Below are 27,033 nucleotides of genomic sequence, written 5' to 3'. Positions count from 1 at the left end.
TAAATATTGTACAAAAAAGAATTTTAGAATAATAATTGAACAACTAATTTATTGTAATTACAATATACATTCAAGCATTGGTTAAGATTTTTTTAGTTTAAAAATGCACCTGAATTAAAATTTTTGTTTTTGAACCTATATTTATTGAATTATTAATACAAATTAAGTATTAATGGGTTATAAATAATAAACATGAAAACTGTAATAAATTAAACGTGTACAAATAAAAGTACAACGTACTTTTATTTGTACACGTATTGCTTTCCTATTAGACGGGTATAAATGTTTTCAGGTTCGGTAGTGACGCACTCTCGACCTTCTCCAACGCAAGCTTTTATTTTCATTGTACGAACTATATATATATCCTTTGAATAAACCTTTGAGACACAGGACTCATAAGGTCCGTACCTCCCTGCCTCCTTGACAGATTAAATAGCATCAATGCCCTAGTACATAGAAATCATCGTGCCAAATTTCATCAAAATCAGTCCTTCCAGTATGAACGTAAGAAATAAAAAATCAGGCTAACATACATACATTCTTCCAGAATTTCTCAAGAACTTTATTACTTTTCAAAATTACGCTAACGAAAATCCATACTTATTAATTCTATTATACACTGTGCACCATCACATATATATACGGGAAATATAACCGCTATCTAATAGTCCAACCACGGTTAAAAAATTGGTTTAGCAGGAAAAACCGTCGTACTTGGATATATTAAGTAATTAAAATGACTTGATTTGGTTGTGATTATCACGAAGGTTAACAAGCGGTAAAAGCCTAACTCAATTCATATATACAGAGATTAACTCCGCTGCTAATATTTTTACGAATATAATCAGTAAGAACAATAGAAAAAAAATGTTTTATAATTACAACAAAAAAAAATTGAACTAGTAATAATGTTAAAAATTAAAATTTCTTAGTCATCCAATAATCAACATACAAAGGACATTTTTTTTTTAATTACCTGACTATTTAATCTTAAATTATTTTTTGGGAAAAGAATTTTCTTTTTTCACTTAACATGGTTAACGTAACATGGTTACGTAGTTAAAGAGACCGCTAAAACAATGTTGTAGGCTCCGAGGGAAGTATAAAACAACCAAGTCAATTGTGTGCTCCCAAGATACAATTAAGCGTAAAAGGTGAGACGATTATATAGAAAAATAAAAAAATACGAAAAATAATTTTGGTAACAAGAGGGCAAATCATCCAAGATCAACATTTTGCCAATAGTTTCTATAATCCTCCACCAATATGTAACTGTAACACCTGTGACATTACTAATTATTTAATAACAGGTTTTTGTTTATCTAACTGTAGAAGTAAACACCTTCTGGTTTTTATAACTAAATACAATCTAATACGTCCTTGTAATTACGACTAAATAAACATGTGAACATTATTTTGCCAAAACTGACTTCAAAAAAAGAACTTCTCAATCCTATCCGCATATATTTTTTTTATTTCACTCTATATATAGTGTCAATAAAGTATAACAACTATTAAATAAATTTCAACCGTTCCCAAGTGTAAAAAAAGTTAATCCTAGGTCAGTCAAAAATAAATTGGACTTTTCTTTTTTCAGTTGTATTAATACAGAATAAAAATACAAAACATATTTATTCCTTTTCGACGAAGTCTCTTGAAATTCTACACATTTTTCCCTACGTGTGGGGTTTTCATGTAAATTTCATCCAATTTATCTCAAGTGCTGCGTTGTAGCGAAGAAAAATCACGACTCTAATCGGTTGACACCTTCTTTTGTTCCTGTACACGGTTTTCATTTCGCCCAAAAGCTGGAAGTAGTAAGCAGCATTAACAGTACGAAGAAAATTTTAGCACTTCCTTAGCGAACGCATCTACTCTCCTCCACTGATCTTCACTGTTTAACGTGAAGTCCACCAGGTCGTCTGGTGTACACTGAGCAATTTCATCCCTATTCCGCAGTGTGTCCCATCGTCGACATCTGAAGACTGTGTGTTCCACACTCTTCCTCCTCACAAAACATACATGTCGATGACTCTCGTTTACGAATTTTATGTAGGTAAAACTTTTCCACTTGATAATCGCATTTTTTGTCTTTAAGTCTACAACTTGCCCTCCTTTAAATCTGCTAGCCCAGTCTTAGAACCGGGTACCTGGTAATGTTATATCCCCAAACGGAGCATACAGTCTAATCACTATCGAAAAGTTTGATACCCCTCGTTCGTGATAATCTTCACTATAATACATTGCGAAATCAACTACGAAACATCTTGCTCTTAACATTACGCGAATGCTTAGAGCGTCCTTCCCTCCCCACATCACTACCGCCAATATCTTTCCGGCCAGTCTTCTCATGTTCGTACTAAAGATAAAAGTCCAATATATATTTGGCTGATCCTGTAGCAAATGATAGAAATATTTTTAATTGCAATCTTAAACTTAGACTATTCACATGTATCTCACACCCTCCTACTAATATAAAAATACTTACAAAACAAGAAATCTTCATAATTTAACTTAGCCTATACCCATGATAATTTAAATGACAAAAAAGATACAAATGACATATATATTACTACGGCAAAGTGACCATGAAACTTCAGTTTTTTTTTTGAACTACCGCCATATTTATAATGATACATTCACCCAAAACGTAATGCTAATTATTATAGACTCATTAAACAATTCAAAATAAACTAACGCCATATAAGTTTTAATCTGAAGGAATGAAACAGGAATTAAACATTTCATAAGTCTTCCTTTTTTTATTTACGTTTTAAAAAGCTTGATTAAAGCGATCAAGTTGCCATTCTGGGAAGAGGCTAACAAATTAGAGTTTATTTTACTTATATTAATTGAAACGTATACGAAGATTTTTTTTCTTTATTTAATTAAAACCTGTTAAAATTATTTTATTTTACTTTGAAAAGTTATTACACTTCAGTATAGTTTTTTAAATTACATATTTTTAGGAGATTCAGATCGTTAAATTGATGTTTCTAAGTACAGTTTTAGTTATTTTCTTTTATTATGATCAATACCTATATTATTTTCAATATATTCATATATAAAATAAAGTATGAGAAATCTATAACCTTTTCAACTATTAAACATAGAAAAATAGAATTTAGCAAATGCCCCTACTTCGCAGCGATCTATTTGTTCGGTATCAAAATACCATATCGTAACATCCCGTAACATCATGATGCCGTAGCAACGGAATATGAACAATTCTAACCTAAATGATGGCCATTAATTATTTTTCACAGCTTGCTTCAAAAGTTGCCTACAGCTCATCCTAAGTAGTGGTCTCGTATTGAAAAATCTGATGTGGACATCACATGACTTCCTTGTACCGCTATTCAATTACATTGCCGCTCCTCTTGATCCTTACTTTTAAGCACTTCCTTAGCGTATACATCTACCCTCCTCCACTGATTTTCACTGTTTAACGTGAAGTCCACCAGGTCGTCTGGTGTACACTGAGCAATTCCATCTCTATTCCGCAGTGTGACATCTGAAGACTGTGTGTTCCACAGTCTTTCTCCTCAAAAAACATACATATCGATGACTCTCGTCTACCAATTTTATGTAGGTAATCCTGAAAATTACCGTTCCCGTTAAAATCTGTGCTGTGTAATGGTTCACATCTCCAAATTTCCTTCCGTTCCACGCTTCTAAATCACGTATGTTCCTCTTGGTCTACTGTGACACTCCTCTTGCTCACCACCTGTTCTTCCATTCGGTGATCAATCTTGCTCTGGCATCTTGCTTACTCAGGCCTTGTACTATGTATATCCTTTCATTCATTTGAAACTCGATTGGCAGGACCGAGGCAAGAACGCATAATGCTTCGTACGAAGCCTTCCGGTAGGCAGAAATTACTCCTATCGGGGCTCTTCTGTGCACACTATTCATAGGTTCCTAATGATTTGTAAGGCTTTCCCCCAAACTGATGCTGCGTATAAAATAGAGGATGTAACCTTGATACTATTAGCTTTCTCTTGGATGCCCTTGGAGCGCTTTTTGACGTTACTACTGCGTTAAGTGCTTTAACCGTTCTTTCTGCCTTCTTACAGCTATTGATGATGTGGTCAATAAATTTTCCACTTTTATCTAAAAAGATTCCTAAATGCAATTATTTGTTCATATAAAACCGGTCCAAAAGTCAGAGTAGAATTAGAAAACTTAATAGCTTTTGTCGACAATAATTTTGGTTTAATAGAATTGAAGCTGAGATTCTAGATTTATGACGGAGAAGTTCAAAAAAGAACAGTTAATTAAAGTATCGGAATTTTAATTTCAAAATCAAATATTTTAACTCAAAGAGCATACCAGTGCCAATTTAATCCAACGAATCCACCATCAAAAGCCATGATCGGTAAGTTAATGTGGTGCTTTGAACATACATACAGCTATCATAAACTTATCCCGCAATGAAAAATCATATTCGACTAGTAGTGAAAAAGATAACAGGTTAGAACAAATACTGAAGAAGATTCAAAATTATCAACACTTAATCGATCTACGGTGTTGAGGATGACACGGACAACCTTCCAGCGGATTTTTAAAAAAAATTTAAAAGTTTCTCCTTGTTAAGTTAGTTAAAGAATTATAATCTTTAGATTATCATCAGCGGCTAATAAATTAAGAAACCTGACACAAGAATTGGCTCAAAAATAAAATAGATTTATTCAAAATATTATGTCTGACGAAGCCGATCTCCACCTAAATGGAAAAAACAAAGAAATTATCGACTGTAGAGAACTGAAAACTGTATAAGTCAATTAACCAACACTACTGTTAAATGTAATTTCTCGTGCGGAAAAAATAATTGGTCCGTTTTGTTTTTTTTTTTAAATCGATAACAAGCGATCCGGGACAGTTATTTATGAAAGATATCTAACAGCGATTGGCAATTTGTTACGTCTCGTTGTATAGCAAACCTTCTATATGGTTTCAGCAAGATGGGAGCTACATACTTTATGGTCCTAGTCGGACCATAAAGTGGATTTGCTTAGACAAATTTTTGGTGAGCCAATAATTTCGTACGGTTCATTTCTGAACTGGCCATCTTAATTTTCTGACGCCGTGGCTTCCGATTATTTCTTATGGAATATAAAAAATATACATAATAATAAACCTCGAATCCTTCGTCGGTTTAAAGAAAACATTTGAGGTGAAATTTGGGTACTGAAACCGGAACATATATAAAAGATAGAGAAAATTTCTTTAAAACGATAAACCTCTCGAAAAAATAAATCAGATGTAACTTCCCATATTTAACAAAATTTCCAATCTTAATACTTTATTTAAAAACTAAATAAATAATAAACACAGAAATTGGTTAAAAATAAAATCGCGGGTACTTTTTCGGAATTTCACAGCCAAATATAATCAAAAATCTCATTTTAATCAATATAAAATAACATATAATTAAGTAAGATTAAGTCGGAGAACGTTTTCTTTTTTTGTTTAGTCTCCAGAAGCATCGTCAGATATTACTTCAAAGGATGAATGAGGATGATATGTATGAGTGTAAGTGAAGTGTTGTCTTGGTAAGTCTCGGGTCGACATTTCTGAGATGTGTGGTTAACTGAAACCCAACCACCAAAGAACACCTGTATCCACGATCTAGTATTCATACCCGTGTAACTGCCTTTACTAGGATTTGAACGTTGGAACTCTCGACTTCGAAATCAGCTGAATTGCGAAAAGGCGTTCACCACTAGACCAACTCGGTGGGTTACGTCGGAGAAATACAGTTTTTTTTTTAAACTCCGAGACGACCGTTAGGTATTGCTTCAGAGGATGAGATGAATGATTCGTAGCGTGTGAAAATCCCATGCCTGACGGGGTTTCGAACCCGGGACCTCCAGATGAAAGGCCGAAACGCTACCACTCGCACCACGGAGGCCGGCTTAAGTCAGAGAACTTCTTTCTTTTTCCTGTTTAGCCTCCGGTAACTACCGTTTAGATAATACTTTAGAGGATTAATGAGGATGATATGTATGAGTGTGAATGAAGTGTAGTCTTGTACATTCTCAGTTCGACCATACCTGAGATGTGTGGTTAATTGAAACCCAACCACCAAAGAACACCGGTATCCACGATCTAGTATTCAAGTGCGTGTAAAAATAGCTGGCTTTACTAGGACTTGATTTGACTTCCAAATCAGCTGATTTGGGAAGACGGGTTCACTACTAGACCAACCCGGTGGGTAAAGTCAGAGAATTTTTTATTTTTATTTTATCTCTCTCTTTTTCCTGTTTAGCCTCCGGTAACTACCGTTTGGATAATTCTTCAGAGGATGAATGAGATGATATGTATGAGTGTAAATGAAGTGTAGTCTTGTACATTCTCAGTTCGACCATTCCTGAGATGTGTGGTTAATTGAAACCCAACCACCAAAGAACACCGGTATCCACGATCTAGTATTCAAATCCGTGTAAAAATAACTGGCTTTACTAGGACTTGAACGCTGTAACTCTCGACTTTCCAAATCAGCTGATTTGGGAAGACCCGTTAACCACTAGACCAACCCGATGGCTCAAAAAAAAAAAAAAAACATAACCTAACGCTTGCTAATCTCGTCTAATTAACCTTAAAACGTTGGCTGTGAAATTCCGAAAATGTATCAAACCGCACAGTGGCTTTTTTAGACCACTCACTATACAAAACAGAATTATTTTTTAAGTCCATAATAATACATAAGAAGAGTAGAATATAAAATAATAAAGCAAGTAATCAAATATGTGAAGGTACTAAATAAATAAAAAATTAATCATTTTTTGAAGCGTTAATGAATATTATTCAAGCACATTAATCACGAATCATGGTTACTCCCAAAAACATCATAGCCATTTTCAAAAATAACAAAATACAGTTTAATAAAATATTTGTATCGGGCTTGTTAGGGAAAGTAAGGTATTAACTGCTTCCAATCGCTTTCTTCATACGTCAAACATATATACTGTTGCCACCAACACTACACGCTTTTCGAAATGCAGAAAATATTCAGTCCTACAAGTGCCAACTTTGTTCTCTAAGGTTCAGGATGTATAATAAACATAATTACTCTCAAGGAAAGCAACGCTAGCTGATGTCTCTTATACCTAGAACCTCTATATGCTTCACAAATGTAAGAAAGACTAATAGCGTAAATAATCAATAATAATAATATCCTTTTTGATATGAAAAAGTGTTTACTAACAAAGTTTTCACAGAAAACTAAAAATGAAAAAAAACAATGTATATTCCTGAGCTCAACTAATATTTATTTTATTTGATTTTGGGAGGTCCAGGTGTTCAGCATTCCCGACTAAACGGAACTGCGACGGCAGCCCCATCAGTAACTGCTTTATTATGCATGCAAAAATTATTTGTATACTCTTTGTCAAGTTTGATCCGGACAGAAATTGGTTTATAGTTTTTTGTTAACAATTATATATTTTATATAACGGTATGCTGATTTTTTTGTTTGTTTCTATAAATAAAAAATATATAAATTTAAATTAAATTATACATTGGTATAACAAACAGAGAAATATATGACGTAAAATTCAGAGCAGTACAAATAACTATCAAAATAAAGTAGTGATATTTTTAAATTAAACACTTTTACTCTAAATGCAATTAACAAATGACTAATGCGATACTGTAAAATTTTTAATATTTACATAATGCTTTATTAAAAAAACTCACGTATTATATAAATAAACAATTTGTTTACAAATTAAGCGAAAATAATTACCCAAAAGCGTTTTTCTGTAATTAACCTAAAAAGTTACAAACTGATACAGAGTTACGTTACTAGAATAACATAAACAGTTAATAGCATTTTCTAACGGAATACTATGCTTATGAGTTTTATTAGATTTACTGTATAATTACATATTTCTATTATCATATTGGTTTTATTAACAGAAATTATTTAATATTACAGGCAACATATCTAACATATAAATCTTACCTTGATAAAATGTCCCAGGTAAATACATAAAATAAATTAAATATTAGCACTTTTTAAACACGAACATATTATAAAATTACTGTATTCGTATTAGAACACTAATCAAGACTATTCCATTTAGATTAAGAACGGGAGCTGAATGTATTGAAGCACGAAATAAAAAATAACAATACAATTAAATTATTTATAAACAATCTGAACGTTTTAATTACGTTAATTGTAACGGAAATAAGCAATAAATTCCCGATTAATGTGATCTTATCTAAAATAATTAACCTGTGGTGAATTTATTGCCGCTATCAGTCAACGAAAAAACGATAACTACGTAGTCTGCAGTTACGCACAATCTCTCCTGCCGCAACGTACACACGCCCTACAGCAAGCAGACTGACTAAAACAAAATTTAAGCTGTCAGCTGTACGCATTCTCCTTCCTGGGGTTAAGAGAACGATTCCCTTTCTCTGCATAAATTGCTTTAAAAGCAATTCTTCTGCTACCATCTAGCGGTTTACTGTTTAACTATCAACGTCAATAATTGTAAACAGCGTGTCACAAATTTTTATCTTTCGTACGGAGAAATATTGAAGTTATTCATTTTAAAAATATGAAGAACTACTAAAAAAAAGCTGAAATACCTTGTATAAATTTAATTGATGAATAATACTAATAAAATTTGTGTTGCAGTAAAAAAAATCGCATTATTAGTAACGAATAAAATTTAAGGTCAAATCAATTTTTTTCTAAAAATTATTTGGTAGTAATTTCTATTCAACAAAAATGTATAATTTCTTCTGAAAATGAATTAATATAATTCTCTATATAATTGTTTAACTAAGGCTGTTTTTATTCAATTAACAATATAGGCAGTATAATAATAATTTACCTGAAACCAGATACATCAAAATGCTTAACTATAATGAGAATTTCACTATTGTAAAACAGTATCATCCTACAATATTAATTTAATAATCAAATTAAACTAAGGTTGTTTTTACTAACTACAACGTATTTAAATGACTTTCAGATAATGTAATATGACTTGAATTGATAAATTGGCTTACACACATATCTGATAAAAACAAACGTTTTATTAATAGTATACTTTTGATTTTCTTCATCTTGTTAAATTATGTATCATTTTTATTGGGTAGCCACAACAAAAGTTATGGGATGGATAGATACTGACAAAACATGACTTAATGAGCAGCATTAATAATCTACACTGACCATATTCCTTCTACATAAATCTCAATTTAATTTAAATAAAAAATAATTCATATAAATAATTGTAATATTAGATATTGAATAATTTTTTTTAGAAATATAGATACTATATTTGCTCAAATCTAAGCCACAACATAAATTTTCAAAAGGTTTTTGTGAATAATAAGATTTATTTAGAAAGGATCTTTTACAAAAAAAAAAATAATTACTTCAAAGGACTGTATAAAAAAAATAGATAATTTTATAAGTTAATTACTAATAAAAATAAAATTTAAATAATCACAATTCAAAGAGTAACTCACTATCAGCAATTTAAACTGAATAAATATTAATCAGATACATTCACTATCACCACTGTCCCTTGAAGTAATGTCAACATCATCATTATCCTTATTAGATACCTGTTCCATTCATGGCATTTGTAATGCTTTATTTTTTAGAGGAATGAGATATTATTTCAATTAAGATTTTATTCAAGGCGGTAGATAGAAACACATTTTCTATTGTTGAAGAGCTTGCTTTTTTCCTGAAGCAATTAGAGAGGATGGTTTGCTGAATGTAACCAATTTTCATATTATTTTTTTGAAAGGCTTCATAATACAGACATTCAGTGATTTAAGTCAGCTAGGTCATACCAATCGAGATTATCACTAAGTCATAATCTTTCTTTAATTTATTTTTCGCTGAAACTGCTAAATGTTCCTTAAATGCATGCGATGTAAACATGTTTTTAGGTTTTCAGGAAGTGCCAGGTTTTCTGTTCCATATGGGTGGAACAGTACCATAATTTTACCCAATATTGGATAATTTTCTAAATCATCTCCATTCTTGTAGGTACACACTATTATATCGTTGGAAATTCTTGTTTTTGGGCATGGTTTTCCAATTTAATAAGACTGTTAGTAACGCCAATTTAATTAATAATAACAACAACTATCTGTCGTAATACAAAATAATTCAGTGCTACATTGTTTTTTATATCCTGTGCCATTTAACTTCTTTTTCAACTTTTGAAGTTACTATATAATTACACTCATTGAGCATACTTCCTTCCAGATTTGGATGAACATTGTTTATAACAAGAAATATAGCAATTTTTGGCTTTTTATTAGTAAATAAAATTCAAATTTAAGCATTAAAACCTGATATATAGTTTCTAAAAATTATTAACTCCATTAAAAGTTAATATAATGGGCACTTAAATATATCAATTTCTAAGTTAGAATGAGGCAAACATGTGTATTTAGAGAATCACACAAAATGAGATGCCATAGTCTCCATGTTCTACAAATCAACTATACGCAAGCTACCATTAGAAATTTCATGGCCTGATGATAACATGTGAAACTCCAATTGGGATGTCATGATGAATAAAAAAAAGCTTGAAAAATTGGCATAACAGTCATGTTGTTAACAGGTACAATTAGTAATAAATAAATAAAATATTTTGTATAACTACTGATATATAAATAATTCCTTATATTTCTTAATACATTCTGCTTTATGAGGGTAAAAACTTTCTGTCAGTAATGGTAAAATCTGTTTTCATTCTTAGGTCTGCAAATAAAAACTTATAATAGCAATAATTGTTTAAAACCTAATAAAAAATGCTTTTTTTTCTAATAGAGGCAATGAATAGCGGTCAAACCTCTTTCTAAAATTTTCCTGTATTGAAACAGGAATATTGTCATACTACAACAGTTTCTATTATAAGATTTTTATTTGAAATCAGATTTTATTTCAAGAGATGTAATTTTTTTTCAAAATAAAGTCTTTTTCATTGTTTTCTTCAACATAATTTAAACACATATGTTTCATCATACATAAGTTTGTCTATAATTTAAATGGAAAACTGTTCATTTACAATAACTTATCAGTTTTCTACACTTTCACCATAATACTCCTTCATGGTTGTCTACTGCCTTCTACACATGGCTGCATAGAGTTGATACAACTGCAATCATGTGTGCAAAATTTGGCGTTATTTGCCTTTCAGTTTATTTATGTAAACTGTAAAAAAAAAAGTTTTGTATGACAATACCCACCCACATATGGCTTGCCAAACCATTCAAACTAAGAATTTTCCTATTCTACACAGCAAGCACATCTGAGCTGGATGGCGGTGTGGGGGGCTAATGTGTGGTGTATTGGAAAGGGAAAACTAGCTTGGTCAGTTCCTCTGCTCTGTTCTGTCATCAGTATAGCCATGATTGAGCAAGAGGTTCTGTTATCTGTTGCTCAACATATAAGCATAAAGTTTTTAACTAATGAAGGCATTAAACCCGCAGAAATTTTAACTCATTTAAAGGTACAGTTTGAGAACGTTACATAGTCCCAGAACTGGGTGTATATGTAGGCCAAACAATTTAAGGGTGAGCGAGAAAGTGTACAAAACAAACATCATGATCGACACCCAAGGTCAAGTCTCACAGCTGACATTCATGCCATTTGAGAGCTTATCAAAGATGATCGCTGGTTCACTGTTGAAGAAATCGCATCAGAAGTGGGTATCAGCTATGGAAGTGCTCAATCCATTATCACTGATTATCTTGGCTTTTGAAAAATTAGTGCTCTATGGGTTTCGAGATTGTTGACCGAAAATCAAAAACAGGTCAGGATGGAGATCTGTGAGACTTCCGAAATGATTTTGGCAATAAGGGGATTATGTATTGAGACACATCATCACATATGATGAGATGGGTCCATCATTACACTCCAGATTAAAAAATGGCGAGTAAGGAGTGGTGAAGGTAGGATGAGGCCTGCCCAGTGAGGTCAAAAACCTGTCTGTCAGCCAGAAAAGTTCTTGCAATGATTTTTTTCACTCAAGGAGAGTTTTACTCACTGATTTTCTCCACAGTCTATGAATGGTGAATGCGGCTTACTATTGCCAGCTGCCAGTCAACAAAAACAACCTACTGAAACAAAAGACAGAGTATCCCCAGCAGAGATGTCATCCTTCTCCATGGCAACGCCAGGCCGCACACTGCGATTTTGACAAGGGATAAATTGAAAAATATACATTGGGAAACCCTCTACCACCCTCCTTATAGTCCAAATTTGTTCCCCTGTGATTATTTTGTGCTTGAGTCCTTGAAAGAATCACTTGGAGGGGAACAATTTGAAAACAATGAAGACATCGAGGAGGACGTGTGCAATTGGTTGACGATTTAGCCTCAAACTTTTTATGAACAAGGACTATTCAAACTTCCAAATCGTTGGCAAAAGTGTGTAGATCATGCAGGAGACTAAGTAAGGAAATGATGAAGGTATGAATTATGTATATTATTAATCAATAAATTTATAAAAAAAATTACTGTTTATATTTGATTCACCTTTGCATCAAGCTGCATTTTGAGGTACAATAACTCCCTCCCTGTAGCCCAGATTTTGCACCCTCCAACTTTCTCCTATTTGGGCATTCAAGAATGCTTTGCAAGGTCGTCGATTTTCCACAAACTTAAGATGTACAGGAAGCATTGCAAAAAGTGGCTTCATGACCAAAAAAACCTTCTTCTTGGAATGAAAAAGTGAGCTTGTGGATCATTGGACCAAGCAAATTGACAAGGGAAGAGACTATACAACCTTGTATAAACAAGGTCTAAGTACCTCTATGTAAATAAATTATAATACAAAAAATTTAAATAAGTTTTTACTCGCCCTCATATATCTATAATTACACCAGTTACTCCCATAAAAGTACAGAGATTTCCGAAAATTTTATCCTTTAAAGTACTCCTCATCCTGTGCTCTAATCAGCACATATCCTCCTACTTTTTTGCTTCTATACTCTCCACAGCTCCCAGTTTCAACTGAACCCTTATCTAACCGAAATTCAAAATTTTAACATATGTACAAGTAACTTTTTTAAGTATTTTGTTTTTACAACCATAAACGTTTCCCTACTGGGTCTACCAAATTTGAGCTTCTTGTGCCAGTACCCATAATACCTCATAGTCATTTAACAGATTTAAATGAACTAGAATATTTGTTTCTTCTTCATGGGTTCCAAACAGACAAAAAGAATAATAAAAATAAAAAAATTACATAACTGAATATAACTTAAAAATTCAAATTATTAATTTTATTTTTTAAATCACAAGTAAGACAGAAAGTTTATTGAATTTATACTTATATATTTATTCCTCTTGGTAGATAGTCCATTTTTCCATTGACATAACAGTATTACCAATACAAACCCTACAAATGTTGATCATAGTGTTATTTTTCTCCTATTAAAAAAAATGTTAGTTTAAAATAAGTACAAAATTTTATTGCATTATCTTCAAATAATTTTTTTCTTAAAAAACATAATGGTAGATAGAAAGAAAAATATGCGTTTTCAGACCTATGTCCACTGGAAATTTTTTCTTCAGTATGCTGAGTAGAATCACTTCTAGAGTTTGACCTCACCTTTAAAGGACATCCTGTATATATGTATTTAATACTATGTACGTAGAACACAAAAAATCATTAAATGTGTCAAACAAAATCATTAATAAAAGTGTGTATACTTTTATTTTATACTAAGGTTTAAATTGATTAATATGCACAACAATGTTTAAAAAGTTAACCATTGCACTTATTCAAACGGTACTTACATTACTAATATTTTCTAATTAGTGATCCTAGTGGCTAAACAATGGACTGAAAGAAATAAAAAAATTAAATACGATATTGTAGAATTAGTAGAGCAAGATTTTCAGAATTTTTTGTCTGGCTGTATAATAATGGATTTTTAACAATTTTATTGTTTTATTGACTTTACATCAATTTTTCAGAATTAAATTCTCTACAATCTTTCTATCAAATTATCTACAAATTGGCATCAAGTTTTATTATTGGAAATTTAACAAAGTAGATTTAAACCAAACCTAAAAAACCCATGCTTTTTTGACTTTTTTTTTTATTTTACCAGAATTCTCTTAGGAACTACTAAAGATACATTTCTGTGACTACTTTTTTCAATGTTGTATGCAATATTATATGTATAACCACTAATCTATTCAATAACCTGTGTATAGTTTTAGTATACCATTATTTGAGTTTGAAAGCAGAAAACTTGGCAAAATCTTTCACTAACCATCATTTGAAAACAAAACCTACTTCAACTGTTTACATGAAGACACAAACAAACACGCGTGCACACGCACACACACACACAAACACCATGAAAGTACTTTCATAAGGTAAAATACATCTTATCTCATTATCTCAACATTCTGTACTAGGTGGTAAAATATAATTTAAATACATTTATATATATATATATATATGTAAAAGTAATTGTGTAATGTGTCAAACTAACCAGTCAAATGCCTGACCCAATAGGGGAGGACACCCTCCATGTGACAGTTTTGATTGCCACGCCACTCCCTCTGAACCTAGCCCTTATGGGCTTTACTGGAGGTCATCTTCAGTACCTCGGCAGTGACATCTTTCAGTCAAGCCTTAGCCAGGATGCCATCGATGTGAATGCCACAAGCAACATTCCCATTGGTGTACTACTAACTAAAATAAACTCCAAATAAAACACATTTAGCCAAGTTTCAAACGAGACTGAATGACTTTCTAAGAACAAAGGAACTGAACTTTACCTACCCGAAAGGTAAAAATGATTTCGACACACAATGAATCATAAAATGTAACACAAAAACACTAACAAAACATTAGTAATAACACTAACATTAAATAATGTAATATAACATAACCAACAAAAAACAAAAAAATTATAACCAAACAGAAACAAAAACATTAACAAAATAACAATAAAACCAAACATAAACACAAAGAAGGAAAGTCCAAGAGAACATCACACCCCTTCAGCGACCCTTTCTTTTGCCAAATATGCAGTAAAACTTTGTACGATCACCCATTCGACCTGGCTTTTCCAATCAACGTGGAGATCAAGTGTCGATCTGATAATATCAAGAACCAAGAAATGGTCTCTGTGTGCATTAAGTCATACCTAATACATTCATATATCACATGATAAACATATCCAACAATCCACATTGGAGACACATAACAGAGTCCGCCAGGCCAAATTTCTATTGTCTGTCCCGAAAAGCACCATGCTCTGAAAGAAATTGCACCACATACTTATTCAGGTGTACCCAAGAGGTGTCCAAATTAATGTTAGGGAAAAGATCATGCGTATAATGCCCACACTCTGTCTCATTCCATCTGGCCTGTCACACGGTAACACCATGCTGTTCTATCTCCCTTATTTTCTCCGAAGTCAATTCATCTGACTTCTTAGCAACATAACCTGTTGCCACTCAGACACAACCAAGTCTCGGTTTCACGCCTGCAATCACCAAGATCACCTCCTGTGAAATTGTATGGTAACCACCCATTACCGTTAGCAACATAAGGTGTTGAGTCCGTAACAAAATATCCCAACAGCTTTTAAATTTTGGCCTATCCACCCAATCAGGTACCAGATATAGCATAATTGCCTCATAGACGCCCTTATACAAGATACTCATAGTCTTAAAATTAAGACCCTAATCAGGATTGACCACACATCGAATTCTGAAGAAGGCATTACAGGCCTTCCCCATGACATACTTAAACTGAAATTTCTCATCAAGAAACACCCTGAGGTACTTTGAACCTGAACATATCTAATACGTTGGCCTGACATCGATATGTGAACTCACTGTCTCACAGCCAAACAGCCTTTGAGAAGCATCATTGTGGTCTTCTCCAGGCTAAACGACATCTTATGTTGATGACCCCATAGCTCAAGTGAATTCAACTCTCCTCTGTGAAACCTTCTTCAACCAGCAGGAGCTCATAGTCAGCATAAACCACGATGCAACACCCGGTGGGCAACCTCAACTGCAGAAGTGAATCAAACTCCAGCACCCACAATAAGGAAACCAATACACTGTCTTGCAGACAACATTTGGACAGTATCTTCCCCCTCATCACGTGCTTGTTTGTATGTAAAAATTTTGCAATTGAGAAAATCTTTTGTGGTAGACAAAATCTAATTATAAGAAATAGTGTCATGTACAAACAATGCGTGTTATACAAATGCTTATCATTCCCCATTACAAATTTAGTTCATGAATCTTTTTCCTAAAGTAAGACAAAATAAAAAGGTCATAAAAATGATATTAATAAAAAATATCTGGGCTAATACTTGTATTAAGTCAATGATTATAATAGGGATATTAAAAATTACAATATCACCAGAAATGAAATTTTTAATAAAGTAAATAACAGAACTACAATTACATAATAAATTTAGGTTAAATATTTCAATGAAAATATTTATCTAAGATTTTGTTTTGATACTTTTTTCAACTTTTATTTTACTGGAGGCCATTTCCACTGGTTAGGTGGAGGCTCCTGTATAAGAGGTTCCCATGGTTTCCAAGTTAGCATTTTTCTGGCCAAATCCAATTCATAAACTGCTTGCTGAATTAACTCCTCTGCTTGCCCACAATTCACTTTCTTCTCCAAATCTTCTACACTGGTTGTCTAAACAAAAACAAAACAGAAATTTTATTATCAAAAATTTGGAACATTTATTTACGAGATACATTTTCCTATTACTTCATTGATAGATCCTACCATGTACTTTTAATATTTAACAATCTTTTCATCTTAAGTTCTTTTCTTATTTAAAATAAGAAACAAATAAGATATATAATATGCAAGATTTTTGTGTATAATGAAAATTATTAAATTTAGTTCATTAGTATTATTAAAATCTAATGACAATTAAGAGAATATAAACAAGAACAATATAACAGGTTTCCCAAGAACTGCCAGAGTTAAGGGAACAAACACTTGTGCATATGACAATACTGTTTGACTGTTGCGTTTCACATCAGTCCAATGTTGGCCAATTATAATTTTAATCATGAAATAATTCCTAGAATAATATCCTATACTGTCAAAGCAGATTACTAAATTTTTGAAAAATTTCATGATTTTCATCTATAAAATTACAACCAAAAGAGAAAACAATTTATTGTATAATGCACACATTCAAAGAAACTGGTTCTTTAAAAATGTACAGACACCTCAGTCAACTTGTTCAACTTATTACACTGAAAACACTGTCACAATTCACGAAAGTGATGTTGAAGGTACAAGAATTATGATTCTACACTGTTCACAAAAGTTAGACATTACCAATTCAAATGGAAAATTTGAAAGGAAGATATGGTTTATCTTCCTTCATGATGGTTTATATGGTTATCTTCCTTCTTTATGGTTATCTCTGTTAACAAAGGAATTGAAGCCAGTAGACTGAGTTTGTTGATTTGGTACTTGGAAAAAAAACCAGCTGATCAAGATTTTATAAAGAAAATAATTTTCAGTGATGAAGCCCATTCTCACCTTTACGCATCCATAAACAAATTAGTGCATAAGAAATTCCAAGAGAAATCTATGAATTCTCAAGTCATCCACATGTTACTCTTTGGTAAAATTTATAGGTTAGAGGCATTATTTTCAGCAATAGCTACTTTTTAAAAAATGAAGATGGCCAAATGGTAATTACATAAAATGGTTAATATTACCGCAGAATGTTGACTTTTTCATGGCCAGGATTGTCTGTTATGGATTTGGACGTAATGTGGTTCCAAAAGATAAAAGGAAATAACAAACAGACAACAAAGCAGAGGCAGAATTCTCACACAAAAACAGATGTGAATTGGCTCCAAGATCTTGGAGTTTGATACCATGGGATTAATCTCAAAAGTGGAAAAGTACGGTAGTTGACAACAATCCACAAACTATCTGTGAATTTAAATATAAGGATTAGTACGTAATTAAAGAGATTGAAAACAATTATCTTTAAACGATAAGAAAAAACCATGCATTAGATTAAAATTCTTAGAAAATCTCAATAAAAGATTAGCTATTTCTACAAATGACTAACATGTCATTTTTTCCAATGTTATTTTTCATACAAAAATGTAATTGGATTATACTGTTATAAAATAATAAAAGTGTTCAATTACTTCTAACTTTAAATGTTTTTTATTCAACGTATCTGGTAGCTCTTATTGCAAAAACAACTTTTTCTGCTACAAATAAACTTCCTGGGTACATCAATATGTACAAATAAAAATTATCTATACATTAATCTTTTGTCAAAAAATGAAATCAAAAATCTTAATATTAAAATAATATAATTATAACATTAAAAGTAATCCACTCAAAATTATTAAAATTTACTGAATGTTATGCCAATAAAGAAGTGTGATAAGGCTAGACATGTTCCAGTTAAAATAGTTTCAATATTAAGACTATAACTTCTGGTGGTTATTAGTCTATAAATTTATTAAAACTGTAATTTAGTCTTATTTGTTACTGCTCTGTTATTTACAAGTCTTGTCACAGTGTAAATAGTGATTCATGACAAAAAATCTACAGTTTGGACTCTTATACAAACATACAAAATACTGTAGTTAAATTTGATACATATCATATTTAAAACATAAATGAAAGGTATAATGCAAAGCATCATTCTCATATGTTTGTAATAAAATGACATATTCTATTTTACGAAAATACTTTTATTATCACCCATTTCCCAATAAAATAGTACTTACAGTATTAACAGCATGCAATCTCTTGTTAATAATTTCTTCAGTGCATTTTCTATAAGAAGCATCAGAAGGCATTTTAGCAATCGTACGAAGAATCTTCTTGTAAACAATGGACAACTGATTATGAGGATCTCTGGAAACTTTTAATCCAGTAAGTCCAGTTGACTGAAAATTTTAAAATAAAACAATTACACAAGTGATAAAAAATATTATGACCTGACTAGTTACAATATCAAATAAGCAAAAATGACATCAGAACAGCTTCAGTATTTCACTAGTACAACTTGCCTTGTATGTAAATATAGTTTATTTAAATCATAGCAATAACACTGATACCTGCACAAAATCAGAAAAAAAGTGAAATGAGTATCTACAAATAAAAATAAATGTTGATAATCAACTCAAGGCTCATATATTAAACCACAAAATAGGAGTAGTAAAACAAGACCACCAACTGAAAGATATCCTCCTAAAATCGCCTTTAATCTTGATTTTTAATCATTATTATTATTAATGCAGTAATACTTAATGTGAAAAATAAATACAAAATATATATACTAGATTTTTACATTTTGTATGGAACGATATATTTTTGTGATTTTTAACTTGGCTTGAGAATATAAAATAAATAGCCTACATTATTTTTTTAATTTTATAGTTGTAAAATATTTACATGTTCTACCACATTTGATAATTTTGGATTTTTATTTTTGTAGGCTCTAGTATAATCAAAGATAAGTTCTTCTTTTTTAAAAGTTTTTTTTAATTTTAGCAATGTACATACTTACGATACACAGTTAAAAAAAAAATGTTTTGAATGTTATAGAAAGGAAATATAATAACATACAGCCATAACATAAATGGTCCTATAAATACAACCAAACAAGAAGCAGAAAGATTTTATCAAACACATTCAGTATTATTGAGAATTTCACAAATTAATGGATTTATTATTTAATAACTTAAAAATTAAACTCCAGTTTGAATCTATCAATAAATAAATTTTATTTATTTAAGAATCTATTATTTATTTAATCATTAATTTATCAATATATTGTATTTTATCTCTATTCCGATCAAAAGAGATAATATACATAATGTATATTACATCAGGAACAGATAGACAAGCCATTCTAGGAATAGAAAAAAGTACTGTCCCAGCATAATTCTGAGTGTTAAAGGGAAACTGTAGTAAAACCTTGATCAGAGCAGTATCACAGTACACAATACTGCTCAAATTATTTGGAACTCTCAATGAAAAACAATAAACTTAATACATAATTTATTAACAATAGAGTACGTAGTTAATAAGTGATAAGTTCTCCCTTCTTCTTTATTACCTCCTCACTACATTTAGGCACTGATTCAACTAGTTTTTTACATGTTTTTTTTTTTCAGTTCATTTCATGAAATTATCTTGATTATTGAAGAAATCACAAAAATGTTTGTTGTCTTCTTTGCCAAGTGTTTGCTTACAAATTGATTATTAATCAGCCATGGAAGAACATTTAAACCATTTTCAGTGAAGAAGTTTTTGCATTTTATTAGCATTATGGCAAGGTTCAAGATCTTGCTGAAAAATCCTGTCACCAGCTGGAAACAATTTTTCTATGAGTGAAACCACTGTTCTCTGTTATAAAGATATGTACTAACTAGAATTAATCATTCTTTCAACCAGAATCAATGGAAAAGAACATTTCACTAGGTCCAGCCCACTCTGCAGTGAGGAAAATGTTGAAATTTTATACATAACAAATGCAGGTTTATCATACAAATAGTACTGATTATGCTAAAAGGGCTCACCATTGTCAGTTGTTAAAAAATTTCATTAGAGGTAACAATGACATTTTAGATCGTGTTTTTCACAGATAAAGCACGATTGATTACATCATGGTATAATCATACTTTATATGTGAAAAACACAGTCATGCAGTGTAATAATGCGTGTATATGAATGATTACACCATGTATTGCATGCTATGTTAATAGTCAGAAATATTGGACTCGAGAAATTGAAAACCTGTACATTTTCTTTAAATCTACACCCACAAAAAAATAGCCATACAGTGTGCAGTTTCATTGTGACTTATAGGTCCCTTATTTTTTTTTTAAAAACTGTGGATGTGGCTATCTACCATGAAATTATCAACAGTTTATAGCCTTACAGCACGAGGATGACTGTGACTGATGGTTGCAACAGGACAGCACCACTTACCACACAACTCGCTCTATTAGGTAGATGCTTGACAGGTTTTTTTTTTATGGAGAAATCATTTCTAAAGGTTTGTGGCCACCAACATCCCCTGATCTGACTACTCCAACTGCTTTCTATGGGATTACTTAAAAGAGACTGTTTATAGAAGCAATCCACACACCCTGCAGGAAATTAAATCATACATGACCAATGCAATCTAGATCATAGACAGGGTACAGCTAAAAAGAATAGCCAAAAACATGGTCAAACATGTTGATAAGTGCATAGAAGTGGATGGAGATCATTTTCAACATCTTCTGCAAATTATTATGTGTTTGCCTGTAACAATTATTTATGGATTAAACAAAGTGATGGGCTTTTTTTTAAGTTGAACACCTGATTATCTTAAGAAAAGGTTATGACCACGACACTAAGTAAAATATACTTTATTAACGAGTAACCTTTAAGAATAATTTTTAATTGCTTCATATTAAAATAATTTTTTGTTATTACAAAATAAATAACAATACGTGGAACACAAATTATCCAATAACAAACACTAATTACTGATATAAACATTGAAAAAACAATGATAATGTGAAAGTTTAAAAGTAAATACAAAATTTATATTAGTTTACACACCTTTTTCAAAGCTTCTTTAACAATTTTCGACATAACGAAAATTTTCTTCTAAACCCTGAATCTTCGGAACAACTGTTCACATGACCCCTAACACAAGAATAATCGTTTTCATTAAATTTAAATATCGAAAACGAATAATCGATACTCATATCTAAATTGATATCTTAAAACGATATTTTTCATTTTCTTAAAAAACTGGAAAAATAATCTTACTTCTTTCGTTTATAATTATTAATTTTATTTGTTAACTTACACAATCAAGTAATGATTTTATCTGTAAAAAATTCTATAAGCAAAAACTTACATTAAACCTATGAATTATAACAAAACAAGTTCGATACAAATAATCGAGATCAAGAACAACTGATATATATATATATATATTGTGTAAGATAGAATATTTGTAGGTTAGTTTGCCGTTATTTCTAGGTTATAGAAGTTAACTGTTTATTTTTTTAAAAATAAATTAATGTTACGATATGGATGTACATAAGTTAACGTGTGTTTTCAGAAATATATTTACCAATCCTTTGATTGTCTCGAAGTTTAGTTTGTGGAAATGTTTTAATTATAATTTCAAACCCAATTATTTCAATACTTCAAAACATTCATACAGCCAGTTACTAAAAAATTTGAAACAGAATGCCGAGGAATATTTGACATTTAGTGATTGTTTTGATTCAAAAACAAAAGAAGTAATTCAACATGATATGGTTGTGATTAAAAACTTTTTAAGTGAGGTTGAAGAAAACTCCATATTACATGAAATTGAGCCGTATATGAAGAGACTTCGATATGAATTTGATCATTGGGATGATGCAATTCATGGTTATCGTGAAACAGAAAGATTGAAATGGAATGAAGGAAATACCGAAATTTTGAATCGTGTTAAAAATTTCGCATTTCCAAATGGCAGTCAAACTTTGGCTCTTGTTCATGTACTGGATTTAGCAGAGGATGGTCACATAAAGCCACATATTGATAGTGTACGCTTCTGTGGTAATGTAATTACAGGATTGAGTTTACTTTCAGATTCTGTAATGCGTTTGGTGAATGAAAAAGAAAAAGAGAAAGTTATTCATGTTCTCTTGAATAGGAGGTCTTTATATATCATGAAAGATTCTGCTAGATATGATTATACACATGAAATTTTACCTAATAATTTGTCTGTTTTTAAACAAATCCCTGTGAAAAAAACAAGACGAATTTCTGTTATTTGTAGAAATGAACCTGAGAGAGAAGATTTATAAAATAAAGAATGTAGCTAATTTATTTTATGTGTTTTAGAACAGGTTTTTATTTTTAATAGTTAGTCAACTTTATTTCCCAGTATTATATTGTTTCAAATAAAAGCATTAATATTTCTCTAAAACACATGATTGTAAAATATGTTTATTTGAGTATTAGTTGATATTAGCTAAAATAGTAGATATTGTATGCATTATTTCATTTATGTTAAGTAGAAAGGTTTTATGAAAATAATGTACAGTATGTTGATTAAGAGAGTTAATTCCTTTATAAACCAAAATCACTTTGTTTTAAGCTGCTGGTGTTTTATGAATGATTAAAATGAAGTTCATTGAGTTACAATGACTGGTGAATTAACCATCATGTGAAATCTATTAGGTCTATTTGATGTGAATAACTGGAGATAATGTTTCATGAATTATGTTCATTTAATACAAATTATGTTGGTTTAAAAAAAAATAAATACACTGCTGAATCTTATTTTTTAACTTTTTTTTCTTTTATGTAAAAAATGATTATTTTTGTTTATTCACTAGTTTACTGATTTCACTTAATTTGTTTGATTCACGAGTTTGTATTTCATGCAAATAGATTCTAAATTTTTTCAAATGATAAAATGAAATTTCTTAACTTCAATATGTTATACACATGCCAAAATGTTTTGTGAGATTATAAAACTTATTTATTTATAAATCTATTTTACGTGTACTTATTAAAATTATGAATAAAAATACTTGTGATTTCACAGCCACACTTCGAGCCAACTAGGTTGAAAAAGGTAAGTTTTTTATGGTTTTACTTTTAATGTAATCAAGTCCTTATTATATTGTTGGCACTGAAATATAGAAATACTGGAATGGGCACTAGCATTAGAAATCCGTGCAAACAAAGATAGCTGATTTAGAGGTATACCTCTCTTTGTCTACAGTCTGTTCAAAAAGTTTGTGACGATCTCTCTCATCACAAATCACAAGTTATCTTTCATAATTCAAGTTATTGTAGAAAGTTTTTATAAAAACATTTATATGATACAATGATTAACTCAACATTTATTTAATATTTATAAGCATTGAAATTTTTCTATTAATTAAATAGAATTATGAGATTTTATCACTTAATATTAACTACAATTAAGTTTTATGGAATCACTTTCTGAAGGGAATGTGCATGCGCTGCACTGTGCGATAATGAAAACTATACCTCTAAATCTGTCTGTCTCATGTTGGACATAGGCAGTGCCCATTCCAGTATTTATATATTTCAGTGATTGTTGACTATTGTGAAATAGTATTTTAAGAACATGATATAAAAATAATATTACCTACATAATATCATTTTCATTACATTAATAATAAAGTGTTACATATTACATAAATTATGTTAAATTCCTCATCTCTCACAAATAAAATGTTTTTTTCAACATTTTTTTTTTTATTTCCAATGTAAAATATTTCAGCTAAGTACCATTTTTATAAAAAATATTCTTTAATGAAACTTCTTTCTCCTATTTAGGTTATTTACTTTTGTTTAATCTTATCAAACCAAACTGAACATAACATTTATTGGGTCAATCAATTGATCAGAATACTTCTATAAATTTGGATGTGAAATAGCAAGTTAAAAAATAAAAACTATTTGCATGTAAGAGTTAAATTTTTTCAAAAGAATAAAATTTCAGCATATAACATGCTGTACAGTGATCATTCCAGTTACAAAATTGTTACAGTTATAAATACTATCAATTTTACAGTAAAAATATCAATAATACATGATTTTTATTGTAAAATTTACAAATTAAAAATATATATTCAAAAGTTATAATTCTTTTGTAGTCGTCTAATTTAAAATTGTACTATTATTTAAATGAATACTATTATTTTTTCTGTGTTTTTGCAGATATGAAAATTATTTTAAATTATACATTTCTGAAATGGCAAACTTAACTACATTTTATAAATGTATGTTTTTATCAAGAGTAATTAAACACGTTTTTAGTTATTCTTGTTGTCATGTTCCAGTGATAGGTAATGTATTAGCCAGCCTCTGTGGCACGATCGTAGTATCTCGGCCTTTCATCTGGAGATACCAGGTTCGAATTCCAGTCAGAAATGACATTTCCACATGCTACAAAATTGTCATTTCATCACATCCTCTGAAGCAATACATAATGGTGGTCCTGGAGACAAAAAAAAGTGTTGTATTTATTATCCTAGTGTCGGCTGATATTATTTCTGGTAATTTTTTTTCGCAGAGATCGTTAGGTTAACACTTATTTAGAATGGGGTCAAATGTGCATTGGATTTGAATTGTAACTGTTCACTTAGTGTAATATTTTTGTATATTTTATCTGTTTTGTAATGTTCTAATGTATGAATCCACAGTTCACCATTATGTTAATTAATCAACCATCATTAATATTCTATATTTTAAATAAAGGACCACATTTTAACTTATTTGAACATTATGATTTATAAATATTTACTAAATGAATGGATATAATTCAAATCAGCATAATTTTTATAATGCAAATTCTAAATGCACATCTCTAACTAAAAACCAAAAAACCACCAATAATATCAAGGTCACAACAACAGTGACATTTACATAAATGTCTAAAAACAACTTTTATATTAGGTATTAAAAATATCATTTTTATCAAATTTGGTTCAGTGTTAGTAATTCAATCAAGATACTTGATTATGAAAAAATGCAAACACTTAAACATATTTTTACACAACCAATAAATAATAAATGTTAAAAGATTAAAGTTTAATTTAAAGCAAATGATAGTTGGTTCTATTAGTGACCAACTTTGAATACAAATGAAATAGATACTTTGATGGTTAATAATAAATTTTTAACTTTTTTTTTTTGCAAAGACTAAATAATATGGTTTTACAAGGAATTTAAGTTGATAAACTGATGTTGATAATAATACTTATTGTTTCGCTTAAACCAATTAAAAAGATGACTGCTACTCCTGCAAAAAAGATTTTTGTGTGCTTGAATTACCCAAAGCAAACTCCATTACTATCATGGAGTAGAGGCCGACCATCGACAAGGCAGTCCATTTATGAATGGAGAAAACAATAAGATATTACAAGGTGTCTATGTAAAACGAAAAATTTTGGAAGATGTAATCAGAATGTTAAGTTGATCATGTTCACGTTGTTCGCCAACGTAGTTATGGAAAATCTACTATATCAGCAAGTTTAGAATTGCAAGTTCCGCAATCTACCATGCGGAAAAGTTTTGCAGAAATTGTTGAAAATTACGCCTATATCAATTTAAATTATAACTACTATAAAATCTTGCGTAAAGATTTCTGTGTGAATATGCAGGAATGTGGTGACGAAGCGACTTCTTTCTTCCCCTAATTTTTGGTGACGGGGGTGCGTTACATATTTACGGAAAAATACGACGTACAAATATGGGAAACAGAAAACTATCATAGGAACTGCAAACACAGATATGCGCAATTCACCCTTTGTGAACGTGATTTGTTTCCCGCAAAAAGGTGTGTAGGCTATTTTTTCGCAAATATACAGTAACTGGAAAAATTGATCTCGACATAAATGGTTAATGCCTCAAATCGCGGTAGACACTGGAAAATTCATTCCCGTAATATTATTACATAAGTCTAGTATAATATATGTAAAATCTAAAGGCGGGACCTACCCGCAAGGTGCCTCCACTTCCTTCCTATAAGCCGGCATGCGGAACTAGTAGCGACTTGCTACTAGTTGCTAGAAAAGTAATGCCTACCTGTTGTTTAAAAATAATATTCGTAAATAACTGTCCGACGTCAAAGAAAATCTTAACATTATAATAAATAAACAACTCATTTTATATACTTTTGTATTACGTCATTGTTTGTGCTTATTTATAGCAAAACCTTAGTTTAACGTGCTTGAAAAAAAAAATACATTTACTTTCAAGAAATAAATAATTTCATATACCTCTTGAACAAAATATTAGGCATAAATAATTTTATTTTTACAGTAATAACAAATCACCAGAATTTATTTCGTTACTATAATAGTAACGTCACAATTGGATACGGTGCAAGGCATTGCAAATTAAAAAATGTGACTTGGATATACTACTTCGGTTGCTGATGTGAAGAGAAGTCGCCGGGTGATAGTAACAGCCACAGTAGAGAGGATGCCACAGCTCAC

General features: G+C 30.7%; 3 protein-coding genes across 3 annotated transcripts in view; 1 reads left to right on the top strand and 2 right to left on the bottom strand.

Annotated features, from left to right (window-relative positions):
- LOC142321787 (C-Maf-inducing protein-like) overlaps positions 1-8,393 on the bottom strand; it is a 284,140-nt gene extending 275,747 nt beyond the window's left edge. Inside the window, exon 1 of the mRNA XM_075360174.1 lies at positions 7,970-8,393. The gene's annotated coding sequence lies outside the window, so the exon portion shown is untranslated. The remainder of the gene's footprint in view (positions 1-7,969) is intronic.
- A 7,999-nt stretch (positions 8,394-16,392) lies between these two features.
- ND-13B (NADH dehydrogenase (ubiquinone) subunit ND-13B) lies at positions 16,393-21,758 on the bottom strand. Its single transcript, XM_075360173.1, has 3 exons — positions 21,608-21,758; positions 18,775-18,936; positions 16,393-16,687 (listed from the first exon to the last, which is right to left on the bottom strand). The coding sequence occupies exons 1-3, from the start codon at positions 21,638-21,640 to the stop codon at positions 16,514-16,516; spliced, it is 369 nt and encodes a 122-aa protein (XP_075216288.1). The 5' UTR covers positions 21,641-21,758; the 3' UTR covers positions 16,393-16,513.
- A 239-nt stretch (positions 21,759-21,997) lies between these two features.
- LOC142321785 (alpha-ketoglutarate-dependent dioxygenase alkB homolog 7, mitochondrial) lies at positions 21,998-24,284 on the top strand. Its single transcript, XM_075360172.1, has one exon. It carries the CDS (start codon positions 22,087-22,089, stop codon positions 22,855-22,857), a length of 771 nt encoding a protein of 256 aa, XP_075216287.1. The 5' UTR covers positions 21,998-22,086; the 3' UTR covers positions 22,858-24,284.
- Positions 24,285-27,033: the final 2,749 nt, after the last annotated feature.

The sequence above is a fragment of the Lycorma delicatula genome, chromosome 3, assembly GCF_047948215.1.
Source record: "Lycorma delicatula isolate Av1 chromosome 3, ASM4794821v1, whole genome shotgun sequence".
In the NCBI taxonomy this organism is placed as follows: Eukaryota; Metazoa; Arthropoda; class Insecta; order Hemiptera; family Fulgoridae; genus Lycorma; species Lycorma delicatula.
This window is presented reverse-complemented; position numbering and strand designations above follow the sequence as displayed.

Bases quoted from the DNA above. Each gene is read 5' to 3' on its own strand.
- ND-13B (XM_075360173.1), bottom strand. From the start codon at position 21,640: ATGTCGAAAATTGTTAAAGAAGCTTTGAAAAAG. The intron at 18,937-21,607 runs GTGTGTAAACTA...TAAAATTTTCAG, and splicing joins TTAAAGAAGCTTTGAAAAAG to TCAACTGGACTTACTGGATT. The intron at 16,688-18,774 runs GTAAGTACTATT...GTTTTTGTTTAG, and splicing joins GATTGCATGCTGTTAATACT to ACAACCAGTGTAGAAGATTT.
- LOC142321785 (XM_075360172.1), top strand. From the start codon at position 22,087: ATGGATGTACATAAGTTAACGTGTGTTTTCAGAAATATATTTACCAAT.